The sequence below is a fragment of the Peromyscus maniculatus genome, chromosome 6, assembly GCF_049852395.1.
Source record: "Peromyscus maniculatus bairdii isolate BWxNUB_F1_BW_parent chromosome 6, HU_Pman_BW_mat_3.1, whole genome shotgun sequence".
NCBI classification, from domain to species: domain Eukaryota; kingdom Metazoa; phylum Chordata; class Mammalia; order Rodentia; family Cricetidae; genus Peromyscus; species Peromyscus maniculatus.
In genome coordinates this window covers 16287605-16308382 of record NC_134857.1, presented here as the reverse complement: position 1 = coordinate 16308382, position 20778 = coordinate 16287605, and the positions used below count along the sequence as shown (strand labels likewise).

General features: G+C 37.2%; 1 protein-coding gene across 8 annotated transcripts in view; it reads right to left on the bottom strand.

Moving 5' to 3' along the window:
• The window catches only part of Naaladl2 (N-acetylated alpha-linked acidic dipeptidase like 2), a 1286850-nt gene that overhangs the window by 370660 nt on the left and 895412 nt on the right, over positions 1 to 20778 (bottom strand). For 7 of the 8 annotated variants that reach the window (XM_076573982.1, XM_076573983.1, XM_076573981.1 and 4 more), the window contains one exon: positions 8206 to 8349. The exons of the other annotated variant lie outside the window; for it this stretch is intronic. In XM_076573982.1, coding sequence (XP_076430097.1) covers positions 8206 to 8349 — 144 coding nt within the window. The remainder of the gene's footprint in view (positions 1 to 8205; positions 8350 to 20778) is intronic. 8 annotated transcript variants of the gene reach the window in all.

Genomic DNA, 20778 nt, shown 5'->3' with positions numbered 1-20778 from the left:
TTGTCTTTGGGATTTTTAGCTGCAGAAAGACATTTGATTGAAAAGGCTGCTCAGTTAAACCAATATGTATATTTTAAAGGTACCTTGACTTCAAAATTTGAATCTAAGAATATGTTGCTTTGGAAAGGAGGCTCTGCTTTTGTTTCCACAGGAAGCAAGAGGCTATGGATTTGTTCCAGATTAAGAAATGTCAGGTTTGACCAGCCAAGACCCCCTGAAAGGTCTCTGATGATACCATGGCCCAGATGATCCAACATCCAAAATGATTTCGAGGCAACTGGCTCAGACAATACAGCCTCACAGACTATGCCATAATCCTAAAATTTTCTTTGTGCCCCCATAAGAATACAGCACCGTTGCCAGCAGGAAGTAGTATGAGAAGCTACACCCAAATTCCCAAATATACCAAGCTTGCTTTGGAAATGGAATTGGCTCACTCCTTCTCTAAACTCAAACATAATGCTAAAACAAAAGGTTGAGAAATTCTTCTATCCCATATCAGAAGAGCCCTCTGGTGTGGGACAGAGATAAACAAATATTTTTATTTAAAGTGTGTTGATTATAAATGCAATCTCTTTCTAGAGAAGAAAAGGGGATAGTATAGATATGATAGGATGAAAGGATAGATTAATTAACCTACTTTCAAAGAGCAACAACTTGTTTGAAATGTTTTATGTTGCTATAGATTTTAGTTTATTAATACAAATTTAAAGTTAATTTTATTATACTCTATGTATATTTTTACTCTTGTTTAAGGTATTATGAGTATACAACTCATTTAAAATTGTAATATATCATTAAGAAACACAGATTAATAGTTACTCATCTGTGATAATCAAATTTATAGTCATGTTAATTTAGTTTTCTAGGTATACATAGATATATTCCAGATAGATAGGTAATCTTCAAATACTTCATAGACCTACAGAATATGGCATTTAAAATGTTTTAAAAACTTAGACTTTCTGGACAGTAAGACATGTATGCTCCTGGCAGGACTGATTTACTTCAGAGAGGAGGATGGGCATCAAAGACACTCCATATGGAGTTTATCTTCTTTTTGGCAAAAATAGCCATTTGGGCAAGAAACTGTTCTTTCCTGGACTGCTCAACAAAACGTTGTATCAACTGGACATGCAGGATCCATAGAAAGGTGATCACTGAACTTTGCAAGGCAAAAATGGTCCTTTAAGTTCCTGTTTCACAGTGGAAACTGCCAGACATTCTACAGGACACAGAGAGAAATGACTGAGAGATGCTAGGCCTGTGGGCTGAAGACAGATACCCCAATTTTACAGAAGAACTTTGGGTGACTGTCCAGGCAGCCAGCTATCTCTGTCATTCTAGATTTTTGAAAGTTGGTTATAATGCATTTCCTATTTACTTAGGTAATATTGTATCCTTCTGAGGACTTTGATGTAGTTGAAGACTATATAGTGATAATTATAATTTTCCTTGGTTGTGATAAAAGATAAATAAGATATGAAACTTTAGACTCACAAATATAGGATAGATAGAATATTTTCTTTAATTTTGCCAAATACAAATAGATTAGATATCATAACTGTAATTCTTGCTTGATAACTGTTGTATTATATGTAATCTTACTATGTTAAAGTTAAACCCTTCCTTTTTGATTAGACAGAAAAGGGGAGATGCTGTGGGATGTTCTGTATGCTGTCAATGTGTTGCTCTGTTTGGTTGATAAATAAAATGCTGATTGGCCAGTAGCCAGGCAGGAAGTATAGGCAGGATAAAAGGCAAGGAGAATTCTGAGAAGTGGAAGGCTGAGTCAGGAGATGCTGCCAGCCACTGCTGCAATGAGAAGCAAGATGTAAAGAAACTGGGAAGCTACAAGCCTCGTGGCAAAGTATAGATTTATAGAAATGGATTAATTTAAGATGTAAGATCTAGCTAGCAAAAAGCCTGAGCCATTAGGCCATACAGTTTTAATTAATATCAGCCTCCATGTTTTTATTTGGGTCTGAGCGGCTGCAGGCCCAGGAGGGACTGGAGAAAACTTCAGCTACAATTAAGTTCCCTGGATAGCTGTGCAAGAGTTGGAGCCTGAGGGAACAGAATTCCCTCCAGCTGTGGCCTTGCAGCCTGACCACAGCTGGCAGTGGCAGAGCTGCAGCTGCTGATTCAGACAGCTGTGGCTTAAAAGGCAGCAGCAATTAAATAAAAGGGCAACATATAAACATGAAAATAAAAAAAAAGGTGGTCTCGATACAAATGCCAAGTGAAGCTCAGAAAAATAAAGGCAAAGGAATTACATTGAATGCATTGGATCAAATGCTCCAGTTCAAGTATAGAACACTGTATTTGAAATGTGAGTTATTTGCTGTATTGAAGCATATTGAAATAAAGTTTAAAGACCTAGAAAAATTAAAAGCAAAATGTTACCAAAATAGCAAAAATAAACAAAACAGCAAAAAAATTAGGCTAAATAATTATAGGCTAAACACAATGGAAGTCATGTGTTGTTAGACAGAAAGGACATAATTTTATTCTATGAGTGGCTCTACTAATCAGTAAGAAGTGTTTGGATCATTAACATCTAAGAATTAAGCTCAAAACATATAAGGTAAAGAATTGACACCACAACAAGATAGACAAATCACATTCACAGTAGGTGTTTTTTTTTTTTTTTACAGACTAACAAAATATAGAATATTTGAACAGCCCAGAAGAGAAATTTAGTCAAAATTTAGTATATTGAATATTGCATGTAAACTATATGGTCTGCATTCATTTCAAATACCTGTAGGGCACATATCAGAATCTGAACTACAAGGGAAATCTCAAAGACTTGAAAGATAGAAACAAAGAATAACCAATGTTTTCTAAGGAACTTTAAATTTTTCATCCTGATCAGAGAGATTTCAGATATTAGTGTCTAGAAGCATGTAAGAACAAAATTCTGAGAGGAATAACCAAGATCACTTTAACTTGTGAGGAACTAACTTATGATAGGAGGAACAGTGTTGGCAGAGACTTACAGATAAGACGCTGTGGGGCCTTCACAGCTTAGACATACACACATACAACATATACTCCAACAGCTGTGAAAAGGACAATAACAAAGAATGTTATGAAATAGCAGGGTGTAAAAACAGAGAAAGAGCAAGATATTTCCAGTAGGTTGTAACTTTGTAAATTACAACATCTGTCCATTGTGAAAAACAGATCATCAAAATAGATGGCACATGTTGTATTAGATTTTATCACATGCATAAACTCCAAAGTTTAATTGGAGCCTCTGTAATCTATCAAGAGCAGAAGAACGCTTAAAATCAGTAAGATAAGAATGTAAGAAAGCTACAAAAATAGCAGAAACAACACTGAAATATTAGATAGTATAGGTTCACAATACTATGATTTTACTTGAAATGTGCATCTCAGATTGCCTTCAGTGATTAACAAACAAAAATTTATGCTGAATCATTTCTAATAGCTAACTGATGAAACAGAAGGCAGGAAACTTGAGAAGTTCAAGGCGAATGACAGTTCTGTCACCCTGGGTAAGGCCTACCTTCACTCCCCAGGAAACAGGTCTGCGTCTACTGTCTGTGGACTTTGGACAATAGGTCTCACACCTGTGTTCTGTATTTCAGATCCTTCATGAACAGTCCTTCAAAGTGAATTCTGAAACTCTTTTTCCTTTTATCCAAGGACTTCAGACTGGCAGCTCATGAATGCTGATCTTTAGTTCCACAGCTTACTCTGTTCTTAGCTTCCAGCCCAGACTCCTAGGTGCACTGTGCAATTGGCTGCTAGACAATTTAGAAAATTGGGTGTCACTGCTAAGGAGTACACTGGCAACTCCTAACATGCAGCCTTCATTCCTGGCCAGAGGTGCCTTTACTAATGTTATCTAGCATATTGATTTTACCTATATGTAAGCCAGATAGAGCTTCCATATAGAGCTGAGTACACAAGCACACTGATTTCACCCATATGCATGAAATATAGAGTTATGTATCCAAGCACATTGAATTTACCCATATGTATATTATATAGAGTTATGTACACAAATGAAAATGATGCCCATTTTTCCTGGGTATTTTTTTCCATACTGTTTGACTAGAAGTAATTCACTACAGTCTGGTTAAGAACGCTCTATGGTCTATGTGTGTCTCTACTCTGTGATGCTTTTGGAAGACAATAGAACTTTCAGGAAGTGGGCCTAGTAGCAGCAAGGTTGATAGACAGAGATACCTGTGGAAGAGAGAGAGTCACCTCCCACTTTTCTCCTCATTCTGCTTTCATTAGCAACTGTCTGATAGATTCCTCAATGATTTGTCACCACAGACAATGGAACAAGGCAAACTGACCACAAACCCTATCACTGTTAGAAAAACCAAACAATCCTACTTCATCTCAAATATTTCTGTTTCAGTGTTGGAAAAGTGACTAGCATACCAAACCTACTGCAAAACATATTCATAATTTTTCTTCTTTAAAAAAATAGCCTATTTACATTCTTCTCCTTTGTATGGTCAAAAAGTTGGAATAATATATGGAGATGTCAGTCTATCAGTTCTATAATAATACAGTGTCTCAGAATACATGTTGTATCACAGGATGGATAAATGATCGTCAACAAATTGTAATGATATATACACAGAGTTTCCTAGATTTTCTTCTCAGGGAGCAACATTATTGTTAATTCCATTAGCTTCACATGTAGCAAAAAATACTTATGGATCTAAGTGAATGAACATTTATAGTTAATAACTATATTTTGAATGGTTAACATGAACTATTTGTTGATTTTTGTTGCATAATCACAATTTTTAACATTAATATTAAATATATAGTGAAATATCTGCTAAAGAAATGTAAATGAATTCTTTTAAGTAAACAATAACAAATTAAAAAGATAGCTATTTACAACACATTTGAAACTTGTAAAAAGCATAAATGATATTATGAGTTAAGTATCGCTATATTATTCTAATGAAGTTAATTTTCAACAGAGAATTTGTCCAATTATGAATAAGGAAATCAGAGCTACATCACCATTTCCCTTTCTATTGAAGCAGATAGGTTTGTGTTTTACATAGTTTACTTATGCACAAACTTGTCTTCATTGGCAGGATTGATACAGCATCCAACAAACATTCTCCCTTTGAATATTAAATTAATCAAGTTTATCAAATTTCCTCCTTTAAGCCTGAGGTATGTATATATTCCACATGTTATATTACTCTATTTTATAGTTTGTCATTTCAATGTTTTCACTGTATTCACATAACTTAAACAGGAGCGCAAATTACTATTTGACACTAAGGTTTCTTTTCTCTGGCTAAACCTCAAGTAAAATGACTGAGAACATACTAGATTAGCAGATAGGCTCTCCAAAGAGAGACCAAAGAAAGCAAACCCAGGATATCCAATGGTTTAATCAATGCAATCTGTTTCTGTTTAGGCAAAAGCAGTGCTTCTGGCTCTTTGGATTGCTTCCCTCAGGAGTCTCCACAGAATGCCCAAATCTCTTCCTTACGTATCCCGAACCTATTTCATGAGTGCTGGCATTTTTATTTCCTTTTGAAGCTTTCAGCATCTATACTGTTTAGATAGCTTTTGGTTATCAGTAACTGAAAAGCAAATGCAAAGTTATTACATTCCAAAGGAAATATATTGACTTGCATTTATGGCCAGCTCAATGGGTTTAGCTTTAGATATGACTGCTTCATTTAGTGGTTAGGAATCCCTTCGTGTATTTCTACCATTTACTCTTGACTTCGTTCTCTGTCTCCAGCTGTACCTTCCTCCCTTACTCAGCTAACTCAACTCCCCACTGGCTCCATTTACCAGCACTATACATTACCATGGTCCAAGTGATGAAGAAGATCCCTGAGTTACCTGCTTTTTCATTTTCTTCTAGTGTTAAAATGGGTCATTGCTCAAATAAAGTTCAGAAAATGAATCTTGGTTTTTCTCTACTGGGAGAAGTCTTATAAGATGGAATAGATCAATAGGTTTGAGCAAATCAGGTCCATCTGTAGAGTTTATAGAACCCTCAAACCTACTTACCATACGTTGTTGTAAAATGGTGACAAATTTCAAAAATATGAAGGGTAAAGGTGTCGATAAAGCATTTGTAATGGAGAAACTTGGCTGCATTTTGGCCTAGGTTTTAGAGAATCCTGATTCATTGTCACAGTGAGTTAAATAAATAAAATAAATAATTGCTTGATGTGTACATACATTTACCAATTTCTCAACCTTGATCAATTAAGATTTTCTAACTGTAGTTTGACTATACTTGGAATACTCAATAAAAGGGCAAAATTAAACTGTATTGTATTTTACATTATTGTTAATTTGTAAACTAGTGGTGTGGCTCTTGTTCAAAGTAAAGAACCCTCTTAGTATTTTTATACCTTTACACATACATCAACATAAGCAATTATTACAATTTTAGGAGTATATCACACACTCAAAAGTTAGTTATCATGGATGAGTCATAAAAAAGTTCTACACAGAACTTTGGTGTGATATGTCATTATCTTCTGTTTAAGATAAATTTAAACTCAAGCACACAAACTCGTAGTATGCTCATTCACTATCTGGAAAATATAAATGTAAGAGTCTGTTTTCTGAAAAATGAAAGCTTCATATGAACACCAAATTCTTCTCTATCCTTAAGAACATTTGAATTTGTCTAACACAATAATAATAATAATTACTACATGAGAAAACCTTATGTGACATAATTTCTTAGCAGATCTTTCATTTGCTTCTTTAACACTGGAATTATGAAGTTTTAATTCTCAATCTTTACTTTCCTTCCTGGCTTCTCATATGCTGAACTTCATGTTGGAGGTGTAGCTAGAGAGCGTTATTCCATGTTGTTAAGACACTTCACTGTCAAGAAGGCAGTTGATGTTGTCATTTGATAAGAGGCTCATTAATACACACAGCATTTGCAGTTTACGGAAGTGCTGGGGCATATATTCACCTTTGATTCTAACAAAGGTGGCTTTTCTATGATCTGTAGAGCTGAGCACAGGGCATCTCCTGCAGAAGTGAGCTGAGAGACTACAACGTCATCACAGGAAATATCAGTTCCCCGAAAGGTGGATAGTTATAAAATGCATAAACTCATCATTGAATTAACAAAATCAGAGCAGCAGAGATGGTTCAGCAGGAGGAGCCCCTGACCCCAAGCTGATGAGATTGATCCTAGAACTCACTTGCTGGAAGGAGTGAACTAACTCCAAAAGGTTGTCCTCTCCTATCCATACATATGCTGTGGCATATGCATACATATGCAGACTCGTACCCCACCCCACCCCCACCCCCACCTCCACACACATACACACACACTGAAAAGTTCATATGTTTCTAACATCTAGGAGTCTTGACTTTGCAAATCTTTTCTTCAAAATGTACTTTAATACTATAGTTGTTAGGAGAAAAACAGATGATATAAAACACTGCTAGTGCATAGCGCCCCAGATCTGGTCACACACAAATCCAAAGGACCAGAATCTTAGTTCACAGTAGCCAGAGACATTTAACAACATGTAAAGACTGTCTCTTTTTCAGAACTTTAATGCTGAAGCCGAAGGCAGGAAAAAAGGTGCAGCCCATGCTTTCATCCCACCACAGGTAGCTTAACTGCTTCAGTTTTATCCTGCAAAGTCCAACAAGGCCTGACAAACTGCACCTCTGAACGAGAAGCATCTCCCAGGCGATGATGCGTATAGACAGAGGGATTTTTTAGTCAATTGCAGGAATTAGGCTTTAATGCTTTATACTAAAAGACTTCATACCCCAGATAGCTGCTGCTATTCACTGATCTTGGCAGACAGCAAGACTGCCAGAAAGCCACAGCTATCCACTGAACCCTGACAGGCATCGAGCCCTCCAGAGCTGAGCCAGTGAAGCCATGTTAAGCAGATTTTCATGCATGTACAAATGCTTTGTTTGTGAAGCTCCTTTTCTTTGGAACAACTCAAACTCCCCCTTTTCTCCTTGAAAAAGTATCCCAGCTTCATTAATCTCTTAGATCTTAAGCAAAATTACCTTCCAAACTTATCCTTATAGAAACACAGAATGCGACAGATCCCCTCCTACCAAAAGTCAGTAGTTTTGAAATGAATAATTATCAACCTTTCAAGAGATTAAAAAAAAAAATGATCAAAGTTCTTAAAGTCTTCAGCAGATGCAAAGAAGCACAAGTTACCTTACCATTATGTGGAAGTTCTAGAGGGCGACAGGCATCATCATCCATTCTCAGTTTTGGCAAAGGAATGAGTTTTTTAGCGAAGGATACCGAGATAGGCTGCACTAACAGAGAGGTGAGGTTTGGTCGGCTGTGTCTAAAGCTTCCATCTGTATTTAAAAAAGAAAAAACCCAAATCCTTAGCAAACAGAAACTGAACATAATCATAGACAAGTTCTTTGCAATCAAGTGTATAAATGTTTAGTAGTAAGTTTATATTGGTTTGTTTATTTCCTCCTCAATTAAATTCTGCTTGTTAAAATGATTGGAAACATTATAAAATTATTTGGTCTGAATAACCTTGTCTTTCTCCATCAACCACTCACACAGACCCTTCCACCAGTTCTACCACTGTGCCTCACTAGGGTAACAAGAAAGGAATGGACACACAGAAATGCATGGGAACCAAGACAGCAGAGGGAGCTGGACTGCAGGAGCTGAAACCTTAGCAGCAAACATAGTGAGTGATCTCGGAGGCTGGAACTGAAGTTGTGGTGAGGAGACTGAGAAGGAGTGTGGCTTGTAGCACAGAATTCGGAAGGTCCAGGCACTGGAAACTCCTGCAACTTTTGACAGGATATAGAAGGGGAGCCTATGAAACATGGTGTGAAGAAGGGCTCTGCTTCTTGTACACACAGTGTGGCTGCCTAGCCCTTCATCATGCCAGTGGGAAATGGGGAGATGAAGAAGAGGGAGGCTTCAGATTACAAGAAAGTTACCATTGTTAAGCAGGATACTATTAGGATGTCTGAGAATTCACATGGTTAACTCTGTGCCCAATGCCTTCAGACAATGGAGCATTTGCTAGTAGCAGGTAAGAGCATACCAGTAGAAAATATCTTCTGAAATGAATGAAAATCAGAAGACCACTGATAAAAAACAAACTTGTCCAAGAACTCCCACATCTAAGCTTATGGTCAATGACTATTACCCACATCCATCCAAAACTAAAATCAACTTAATTTGACCATTCCTGAGAATAAGCTTTCAACCAAAGGCATCTGCACAGAAGAACAAAGCTGTGAGCAGAGACCAAGAAGCTGAGGAGAACCTCCAGGACAGCAGAATGAATGGGGATATATGCAGAATGAACAGATATGAGCTAAGGACTCCAGGGAATATGGACAGTAAGATTAGCGTTAGGATTTAAAGATTTCCCAGTGATACAGGGAAAAAGTATTATCTGAAGACAGTGATTAGCTTTAACAGGACCATAGATTTTGTAAAAAAAAAAAAAAAAAACTGAAATACAGGTCTAGCAAGATGACTCATATGGGAAATACTAGCCTTATAGATGTAAGAACATGAGTTTGTTCACCAAAGTCCTCATGTTAAGGGAGGGTAGGGAAGGCATGTGGGTATTATGGCATACATTTAGAATCACATCAGAGACAGGAGAATTCCTCGAGGCAGCCTAGTCTAGTTCACAAGTTCCAGGCCTCCCATGAGAACCCCCATTTCTTAAAAAAAAAAAAAAAGACAAGAGCTTAAAAAGCAACATCCAAGGATATCACCAACTTCCATATGCACATGCATATGTACAAGCTCACTTCATGTACATATGTGCCTACACATGCACACACACATTGAATAATAAAAGTGATGTGCCTGAAACACCTGGAGGAGCGAGAAGTAAACTATAGAACACGGGTGACAGGAAAAGATGCTGAAACCAATTCAATTGCACACGCTGGAGAAATCAAGAGAAGGGGACAGAGGAACAAGATAATTTTAGGAATTCAATCCTCTTTGGACTATTTGGATAAGTAATGAACTATATTTATCTATAATTTTAATAAAATGCAAATAAAAAAACTGATAAGAAAATAATTACGACAATACACGCCATACTCAGAGGAGACAATAGGGCAAATGTGCTCAAGTCAACAACAAAACACCCGGGAAAACTATGTTCTGACTCAGAAAAGGAAATTCACAGTTGAATTCAGACAGTTACATTTTAGAATGCAGTACCACATTTTCAGAACTTTAATAGGGAAATGATTCCTGGAGGTTTACTTGGAATTTAATTTAATCTGTCCACAGGTGGTACAGGCCTCCATAATCCTGGTAACCAGGTTCCAGGAAGCAGATTATACATGAGAAAATATGTTTGTGAACCACTTTTAAAATTTATCTTGTGGAAAATCACAAAACGAAAAAATGATACTTTGCTTAAGGCTGTGGCTATTATAGAAGCTGTGGTTTTGAGGATATAGTAATAAAGATTTAAACTGAGAACCAGTTTGTTGGAGAAGCACAGGACTGGTCTTGGGTCTCCGTTATTACCTTATGCTCATGCATGTCAGTGAACTTTGACCACAGTGAACTTCACTGCTCCTTGACTGTTTCATGTCAAAGACTATGACAAGCTGTAAAATTTGCAGAGCCCAGAACAAAGTGACATTGGAGGGTTGCTAGTTGGAAAAGCAGGAAAAATTTTGATATGGCAACAGCATAGTTTAAATCAAGTGTGGGACCTTTCAGAAAGGACACCCTGAGACTGCACAGGTCATATGCTTACAAGCCAGGACATGCACGGTTCACAGACATGATGTTAGGAATCATGTAGCCTGTTGTGTCAAGATGACAGTGATATGCAGGTTTCAGGAAGTTGCTTTTAGCCAATACCAGTCCTCCTTTGCTCCAGGCTCTACCTTGGGCCAAGATGGTTCATGTCCTCAAACACAGACCATACCTGGGTGGCTAGTTGGGAAGTTTTGGAACAGCCCACATACTATGACTCGCCATGTGTGCCCTTCCCACTCAGTTGTGACCTGGGTATTTTAATTGCACATGGAACAGTATCTTTAAACATAGTACTATTTTATTTTGAAAAATTCTATACACTATGTAATATATGTAATATATTAATATATATTCCATCCACCACTGTCTCCCTCCAACCTCTCTAGTCCCCATCCCGCCTAGCTGTTTAATTTTCACCTTCATTTTAAGACCACTCTATTGATATTCCTGTGAATGCTGCTGCTTTTGTATTATTTTCATCTACCTAGTGATGTTTTTCTTTTTTCTTGCATCTTTTCAAATTTGCTTTTTGTCAGCTTCGTAGATAAGACAACCAATTCTGTAGACCTCACTCCATCCTCTTTCTTCTGTCCCTTTTACTTCCACCTTGTTTTTTGAGACAATGTCTCTTACTGGCCTAGAATTTGCCAAGTAGACAAGACTTGCCAGCAAGAGAGCCCCAGGGGTCCAACTCACAAGCATCCATTACTTCATTTGACTTTTTAACACACATTCTTGCCTTCCAGCTCACTCCCTCATACTTACAAGGCAAATTCTGCCTTACATCCCTGACAATTTGAAATCTGTGATTGCAAAGTTGTCATGGATGTCAGAGATTGGTATATTTCCAATAGCAAATAAAACTTAAGGTCATGAATGATGTCATACATACCACATGTCAAATAATCTTAAGTCCTGGGTTGCCAATATTCACACAATATCTACTAATGCCCAGTTTGTCCCTCTGTGTACTCTGTGATCTAAATTTACTGTGAATTGACTTAAGCCATTCATTCCACCAAACCTGTTTTGAGATCATCACACATGTCTAAGACACTCACTTTCTGCAAAGTTCAGCTCAAGGCCATTTCCTACAGTAAGTTTCCACTGATAATTATCCCATCTCTAACTCTTCACTATTTTGGTCTGTTTTCATTTCCAGTTAACATAATGATTAAATAAAATTACTTCCCCTTTCCTGTTAAAATATGACAAGTGGTGCATAGCACATTGTCAAGGGGTCAAAAATTTGAGAAAGACAAACAAATCAACAATTGTTTGAAAAATATTACATCTTTCTCGGTCTTGGGGAGCCTATGAATGGAGCAGGGGCACAAATAAAGAAAAGTTTGTGTGTCTCTACTCACATTATGATCATGTTTTATTCTTAGCAAGCTCTTGCCTCCCCAGAAGACACCCTAAATATATTTCCAAAGCCTATTTGTTCCCACTGATTCACTGATTAATCCTGTTCAAAAGCAATCATTGGTAGATGAAAACATTTCAATAAATAAAGCATATTTAAATATATTTATCAGTTAATAAAAATGAATACTCAACTTCTATTTTCCTCTGAGATGCTCTATTAAGCATATAAAATAATGGATTTAAAAGTTGAATATGAGTGAACCTAAAAGCAAAATTTAGCATTCCTAAATCTTTGATGGTTTTTGTGCTGCATGAGTAATAGACTTGCATTAGTTTGAAATATCCTAAGTAATTGGTTCATTAATTTTTCACTTTCACCTTAATGGAAATCTGACAAACAGTTCACTTCTGAGAGCATATACTAAAAGCAGGACTTTGCAGGACACTAAGATTAAATTATACTCACAAGCTATGTTTTAAAAATCTGTTTTATTAGAGAACTAGACTTTCATTTTCTTATATATTAAGACTTTTTTTAATTCAACGAAACATGCATACCATTTCATTTAGTTATATTTTAAAGTACATTATGAACTATAAGAATATATCATACATGATCCAAAACTAAGTGGGTTATAGGCAAGGATACAACAGCTATTAGGTAAGAAAATATATGGCAAAGCACTTCTGTGGTATCAGCTTCTGTGGTCTGGTCTGCAATGTCTAGCCTTAATAACCACTGACACCAACCTGTAGTACAGCTGGTGGCTAACTGTCTTTACTTTCTGTATATGCCATGATCTAAAGAGAAAGGAAAATGGATCCCTTTTATCAGTAATCCCACCTGTGACAATGGGCGATGGCTCAGTGGTTAGGAGCACATCTGCTGTTCAAGAGGGTATGAATTCAGTTCCCAGAACTCACATAGAACGGTTCCCAATCACCAGTAAGAAGTTCTTAGCAAACCTACACCTTCTCTCTGGTGCACATATCCACACACAACATACATGTACATACAATCTTAAATTGGTTAATAAAAACAAATCTTTTAAAAAGTCATCAACCAACACAAACTGCTTTTTCTAAACCACCAGTGTCTTTGGTATGCTGATTTACAAAATAAAAGGTTCGTTACTTCACACAGTAAAACCTGAAGACTGCAGGGCAAAATGAGAGAAATTAATTTAAATTTGCTATGTAACTGTAAATATTTAGTACAATATTGTATTGTATCCTTTCAAATTGTTAATGTCCACTTCAGTTACATTGGGAGCTGTGGGATGTCTTTCTGTATGCTGTGAATATGTGTTGTAATGATTGGTTAATGAAGAAGCTGCTCTGGCCAGTGGCAAGTCAGGTTATAGCCAGGCAGGAAATCCAGCAGAGAGACAGGAAGAGGAAGGACCGAGTCAGGAGTTGCCAGCCAGACACAGAGGAAGCAAGATGACAAGGCAGAACTGAGAAAAGGTACCAACCCACATGACTAAACATAGATAAGAAATGGGTTAATTTAAGATGTAAGAGCTAGCCCATGAGAAGCTTGAGCCTTTAAGCCATATAGTTTAAAAATAATATAAGCCTCTGTGAATTTATTTGGGTCTGGGCAGCTGCAGGACTGGGCCAGACACAGGAAAACTTCCAGCTACAATTGGGTGATGGGTATAAAAGGAACATTAGTGTCAATGCTCTCTCTCTCTCTCTCTCTCTCTCTCTCTCTCTCTCTCTCTCCCTCCCTCTCTCTCTCTCTCTCCACCCTCTCTCTCATATGGTTATGGGTATAAAGGGAACATTATTGCCAATGTTTGTTCTTTCTCTCACCCCTCTCTGTCTCTCTCTCTGTCTCTCTCTCTCTGTCTCTCTCTGTGTGTGTGTGTGTGTGTGTGTGTGTGTGTGTGCATGTGTGCATGTGTGTCTCTGTGTGTGTGTTTGAGAGAGAAAATGAGAGAGGGTGTGGGGCAAGATTTAAGTCTGACTCAAATACCAACATATATAACAAAAGCCAAGAATCCAAACAGAAATATCAGATTCTAGGAGTCTCAATATGAGGTACTGAGATAGTCTAAGGTATGAAATGTGCTGGTAAAATAAAAGACAGGACCCATGTGGAAAAGGTGACTCCTGCATCTAGTTCAACTAACTCTCCTTTCATATCTCTGTCCTTCCATCCCTCTCCATCCTTCTCTCTCATGGTCCCTCTTTGTCATTAAATCTAAGCATATATCTCTTCATTTGACTGTATAGCCACTCAACAAGCAACAACCACATGACCCAGGCACCAGTCACAGTGGAGAACATTAGGTCCTACCATCCAGAATCTATTATCTGACAAAATTACTCATGTGGCACTTGATGCATCAGACAGGAATTGGCTTAAGGTAGTGTATAGTTTTTCCACAATACAATTTGTATAATTTTAACAGCAACAAAAATGTAAAAAGTGGGACAATGAAGATGAAAACTGCTTGCTCCTTTCCTTGCTTTTTTGAAAAAAAAAAAAAAAACTCAAGTAATCAAATAAAAGAAGTGTTTATGTGGCTGCTGTCCCAGAAGGCTATGCAGCCGTTGTCCCAGAATATCTTATGTCCTTTCTTTTGAAGACTACCACCTTGACTGATGTCAAACCATTTGCCAAGTAGCACGACTGTATTTTCATTTTACTTGAGTCCACTAAATTTAGTTATTTTTCTGAAATGACCATACCATTAAATTGGCTAGTCATTTTGTCATCCTTGCAGATATAGCTGACACTTCATTTTTTCTCAGTATTGTATAAACCACTATTGTAAATATCACTAACTCTCTTGGACCCAGTCAAAGTCAACACTGGGTTGTTTAGATTAGTGTTAAAAATGAAAACTCTCTCTCTCTCTCTCTCTCTCTCTCTCTCTCTCTCTCTCTCCCTCCGTCCCTCCACACACACACACACACACACACACACACACACACACACACACACACCACAATTCTCATAGAGAGGTATTTTTAACAATGAATGGTTTTATTATTTATATTCATATTTCATATTTCTTTAATTTTACAAGATATTTCTTCCTCTCAAACCAATATGGATTTTAGATTATGTAAGTTCAATGACAATAGAATACTGAAAATCTACATTTCACTCAAAAAGATTTGTCTTCATTATCTGGCACTCACAGAAACCTTTGATTATACAGAATACTGAAATTAATATGCTAATTCCTCACTTTCTTCTTATTCCACAGTGTCAGTGTGTAGCGTCCCTGGGACTCATTCACTGTTGCACATGTGAGAATGAACACAGTACTTGGTGTGCTCTGTGGATATTTGTGAATGGATGGTTGGACTGAGGTACAAATGAACAGTTATATTGTAGACACTGGTAACTTCATGATTTGATTTGGTTATTAATCCTTTAAGCAAAAGCATATTACCATGTTCCTAATCCTTTGTCAAACTTTGTAAAATCAGCCATAGTTATGCAGTTATTTAGGAAGTAGAAAGTAATATACACACTTGTTAAACAAAATTTATCAATTATTGTGATGTTCATCTAGGTGCAGTGCTGGAAAGGTCAAAGACCCTTAATTAGAACCCACTACTACCATTTTCCTAATGAATATAATCTAAACACTTATTCTTATATACAAAGATACATCCTCATCAAAGAAGACTAATTTGCAATGGATGAGATGATTATAGAAATCTACAACTCATCAAAAATGCAAGAGTAAGTTACTTAGAGTGGCCAACCATATTTGATGAAAGTCCTGAATTTAAGGTTCAGGGCAAATCACTGAAGATGGGTATTGAAGTTCATAAGAGCCTGGCATTAAAGATGTCTGCTGCTAGATAGTGTCTCCTAGACATTACTGGGATAACACACCCATGGAATCACAATATTATGGTTGCCTGTGTAAGACTAGCATAATAACACCACCAAATTTCATTCAAATGTGTACAGGGATTTTATTATTTGTTTTTGTCTCTTTTGGGGGCCCAGCAGCCAGCTCCCAAATAAATCACACAGAGGCTTATACTTAATTATAAATGCCTGGCCTTATTTTGGTTTGTTGCTTGCCTGCTTTCCTTAAATTATCCCATCTACCTTTTGCCTCTGGGCTTCTCCCATTCTCTTACTTCTGTAAATCTTACTCCTACTCCATGACTTGCTATGTAGCTGGGTGGCTGGCCCCTGGAGTCCTCCTCCTTTTCTGGCTACTTCTTCCCAGATTTCTCTTTCTATTAATCCTCTCTGCCTGCCAGCCCTGCCTATTTCTCTCTCCTGCCTCACTATTGGTCATTCAGCTCTTTATTAGACCATTAGGTGTTTTAGACAGACAAAGTAACACAGCTTCACAGAGTTAGACAAAAGCAACATAAACAAAAGTAACACACCTTAAAATATTATTCCCCAACATAGGGAGATTCCATATGGTCTACTCTAAATGAAGAGAGCTACAGACAGTGGTCAATGACTCCTGAGAGCAGGAGAATCAGTTGATTCCAGTCATGAACTCTTGTATAGGTTATGCATCTGAAGTGGTCAGCCTAGGACACATGCATATATATGTAACAATAAACAGATTCATTAGGTTGTGTATACATATGTGGATACACCACACCATGCCACACACAAACACACATTAGGACAATAATAATTGAAGAAGAGAATGAATTTGGTAGAGAATGAGCATGAAGGAGTTAGATTTGGAAAGGTTGACAGACACACTACTCGTATGAAATTTTAAAAGTAAAATTATTAAAATCCAATAATAACAAAAGATATCAAAAATATAAAAAGAGGAAAGTCCTGGAAGACAATGCCTCATATTGATGTTGCAGTGGGAAGAATTCCCTCCCTTCTCCAAGATCCCCAGAAGACCCTGCAATCTCCACGCCCTGCCCCCATGCCCATCTGCCCAAGACCCCAGCCATTTCCTGAGACTTAGAGACTGGTGCCCAGCTCCCATCCTGCCCCGGACTTCCCTTATGGACCAGAGAGAGAAAGCTCCCATCCTGCCCCGGTCTTCCCTTCTGGACAAGAGCCCCCATTCTGCCCTGGACTTCCTGTCTGGACAAGAGCTCCCATTCTGCCCCAGAGTTTCCATTTGGACAAGAGAGCTCCCATCTGGACAAGAGAGAGAGACTTCCTGAATCTGTCAGCTCTGTCTGAACCAAGTGCACTGATAAGACCAAGAAGGAACCACACAGAGATGGGCAGACGTCAAGGCAGAAGTACATATAACAAAATGAAGAGCAATACAGCATCACCAGAACCTAGCCTACCTCCAACATCTAGACCTGAACATCAAAAATTGGAAGAAGCAGAAGAAAACAGCCTTATGAATAACATCATGAAGAAGGTAGAGGCTTTTGTAGAGGAAAAGACAAAAACGTGGGACGAACCATATAAACAACTAGAGGAAAGGGCAAACAAATTAGAAGAAAACAATAAAGTCCTGGAAGAAAACAATAAAGTCCTAGAAGAAAACAATAAAGTACTGAAAGAAAATCATGAAAAAGCAATGAAACAAATAAAGGAATCAGTCCAAGACCTGAAAAGGGAAATAGAAAAAATGAAGAAGACACAAACAGAGGGAATGCTGGAAATAGAAAATCTGAGTAAACGATCAGGAACTTCAGATGCAAGTATAACCAACAGAATGCAAGAGATGGAAGAGAGGATCTCTGGCATTGAAGATACAGTAGAAGAAATAGATTCATCAGTCAAAGAAAACAGTAAAGCCAACAAAGTCATGAACCAAAATGTCCAAGAAATTTGGGACACCATGAAAAGGCCAAACCGAAGAATAAGAGGAATAGAAGAAGGAAAAGAATATCAACTCAAAGGCACAGAAAATATATTCAACAAAATCATAGAAGAAAACTTTCCCAACTTAAAGAAGGAAATGCCTATGAAGATACAAGAAGCCTATAGAACACCAAACAGACTAGACCCCCCAAAAAAGTCCCCTCACCACATAATAATTAAACAACTAAGCATACAGAATAAAGAAAGAATATTAAGAGCAGCAAAGGAAAAAGGCCAAGTAACCTATAAAGGCAAACCCATCAGAATAACACCCAATTTCTCAATGGAGACTTTGAAAGCCAGAAGGACCTGGACAGATGTAATGCAGACACTAAGAGACCATGGATGTCAGCCCAGACTAATATACCCAGCAAAACTTTCAATCATCATAGACGGAATGAACAAGACATTCCAAGACAAAGCCAGATTTAAACAATACTTATCCACAAACCCAGCCTTACAGAAAGCACTAGAAGAAAAATTCCAACCTAAGGAAGTCAGATACATGATCAAAAACACAGGCAATAGATAAAGCCACAGCAGTAAACCCCAAAGAATAGAAGTACACACACACTACCACCAAAAATAACAGGGATGAACCATCACTGGTCATTAATATCACTTAATATCAATGGACTTAATTCACCTATAAAAAGACATAGGTTTACAAAATGGATACAAAAGCAGGACCTATCTTTCTGCTGCATACAAGAAACATCTCAAATTCAAAGACAGACACTACCTAAGAATAAAAGGCTGAGAAAAGACTTTCCAATCAAACGGTCTCAAGAAACAAGTGGGTGTAGCCATCCTGATATTCAGCAAAATAGATTTCAAACTAAAATCAATCAAAAGAGATCAAGAAGGGCATTACATACTCATCACAGGAAAGATCCACCAAGATAAAGTTTCAATTCTGAACATTGATGCCCCAAACACAAGGACACCCACATATGTAAAAGAAACATTACTAAAGCTTAAACCACATATAAAACCTCACCCATTAATAGTGGGAGATCTGAACACCCCACTTTCACCACTGGACAGATTTCCCAAATCGAAACTTAACAGAGAAATAAAGGACTTAACTGATGTCATGACCCAAATTGACCTAATAGATATCTACAGAACATTCCATTCTAACAAGAAAGAATATACCTTCTTCTCAGCACCCCATGGAACTTTCTCTAAAATTGACCACATACTTGGCCACAAAGCAAATCTCAACAGATACAAAACAATTGAAATAATCTTCTGTGTTCTATCAGACCACCATGGTTTAAAGTTAGATTTCAACAACAAAAAACTACAGAAAATCTACACTCTCATGGAAACTGAATAATGCTCAACTGAATCGCCAATGGGTTAAGGAATAAATAAAAAAAGAAATTAAAGACTTCCTAGAGATCAACAAAAATGAAGACACCACATACCCAAACTAATGGGACACTATGAAAGCAGTGCTAAGAGGGAAATTCATAGCACTAAATGCCCACATAAATAAGTTTGAGAAATCTCACACTAGTGACTTAACAGCACACCTGAAAGCTCTAGAACAAGAAGAAGCAAAGTCTCCCAGGAAGAATAGACGCCAGGAAATTATCAAAGTGAGAGGTGAAATTAATGAAATAAAAACGAAGAGAATAATACAAAAAATTAATGAAACAAAGAGTTGGTTCTTTGAGAAAATTAACAAGATAGACAAGCCCTTATCCAAACTAACCAAAAGACAGAGAGACAGAATCCAAATCAACAAAATCAGAAATGAAAATGGGGACATAACAACAGACATTGAGGAAATCCAGAGAATTATAAGGTCATATTTCAAAAACCTCTACTCCACAAAACTGGAAAACCTAAAAGAAATGGACAATTTTCTGGATAGGTACCACATACCTAAGTTAAATCAAGACCAGATAAACTATTTAAATAGTCCAATAACCCCCAAGGAAATAGAAACAGTCATTAAAAGCCCCAAACAAAAAAAAATAAAAAATAAAAAATAAAAAAATAAAAAGGACCACATGGTTTCAGCACAGAATTCTACCAGATCTTCAAAGAAGAGTTAATACCAATACTCTCTAAATTGTTCCACATAATAGAAACAGAAGGAACATTACCAAATTCCTTCTATGAGGCTACAATTACCCTGATTCCTAAACCAAACAAGGATACAACAAAGAAAGAGAACTACAGACCGATCTCTTTCATGAACATTGATGTAAAAATACTCAATAAAATACTGGCAAACAGGCTTCAAGAACACATCAGAACAATTATCCACCATGATCAAGTAGGCTTCATCCCAGGGATGCAAGGGTGGTTCAACATACGAAAGTCCGTCACAATGTAATACACCATATAAACAAACTAAAAGAAAAAAACCCACATGATCATCTCACTAGATGCAGAAAAGGCATTTGACAAAATCCAACACCCCTTCATGATAAAAGTCTTGGAGCGATCAGGAATATAGGGAACATACCTAAACATAATAAAGGCAATTTACAGCAAGCCAACAGCCAACATCAAATTAAATGGAGAGAAACTCAAAGCAATTCCACTCAAATCAAGAATGAGGCAAGTATGTTCTCCCCATACTTATTCAATATAGTACTTGAAGTTCTAACCACAGCAATAAGACAACATAAGGAGATTAAGGGGATACAAATTGGAAAGGAAGAAGTCAAGCTTTCCCTATTTGCAGATGACATGATAGTATACTTGAGTGACCCCAAAGATTCCACCCATGAACTGATAAATCTATATTATAAACACCTTCAGCAACATAGCAGGATACAAGATCAACTCAAAAAAAAATCAGTAGCCCTCCTATATACAATGGACA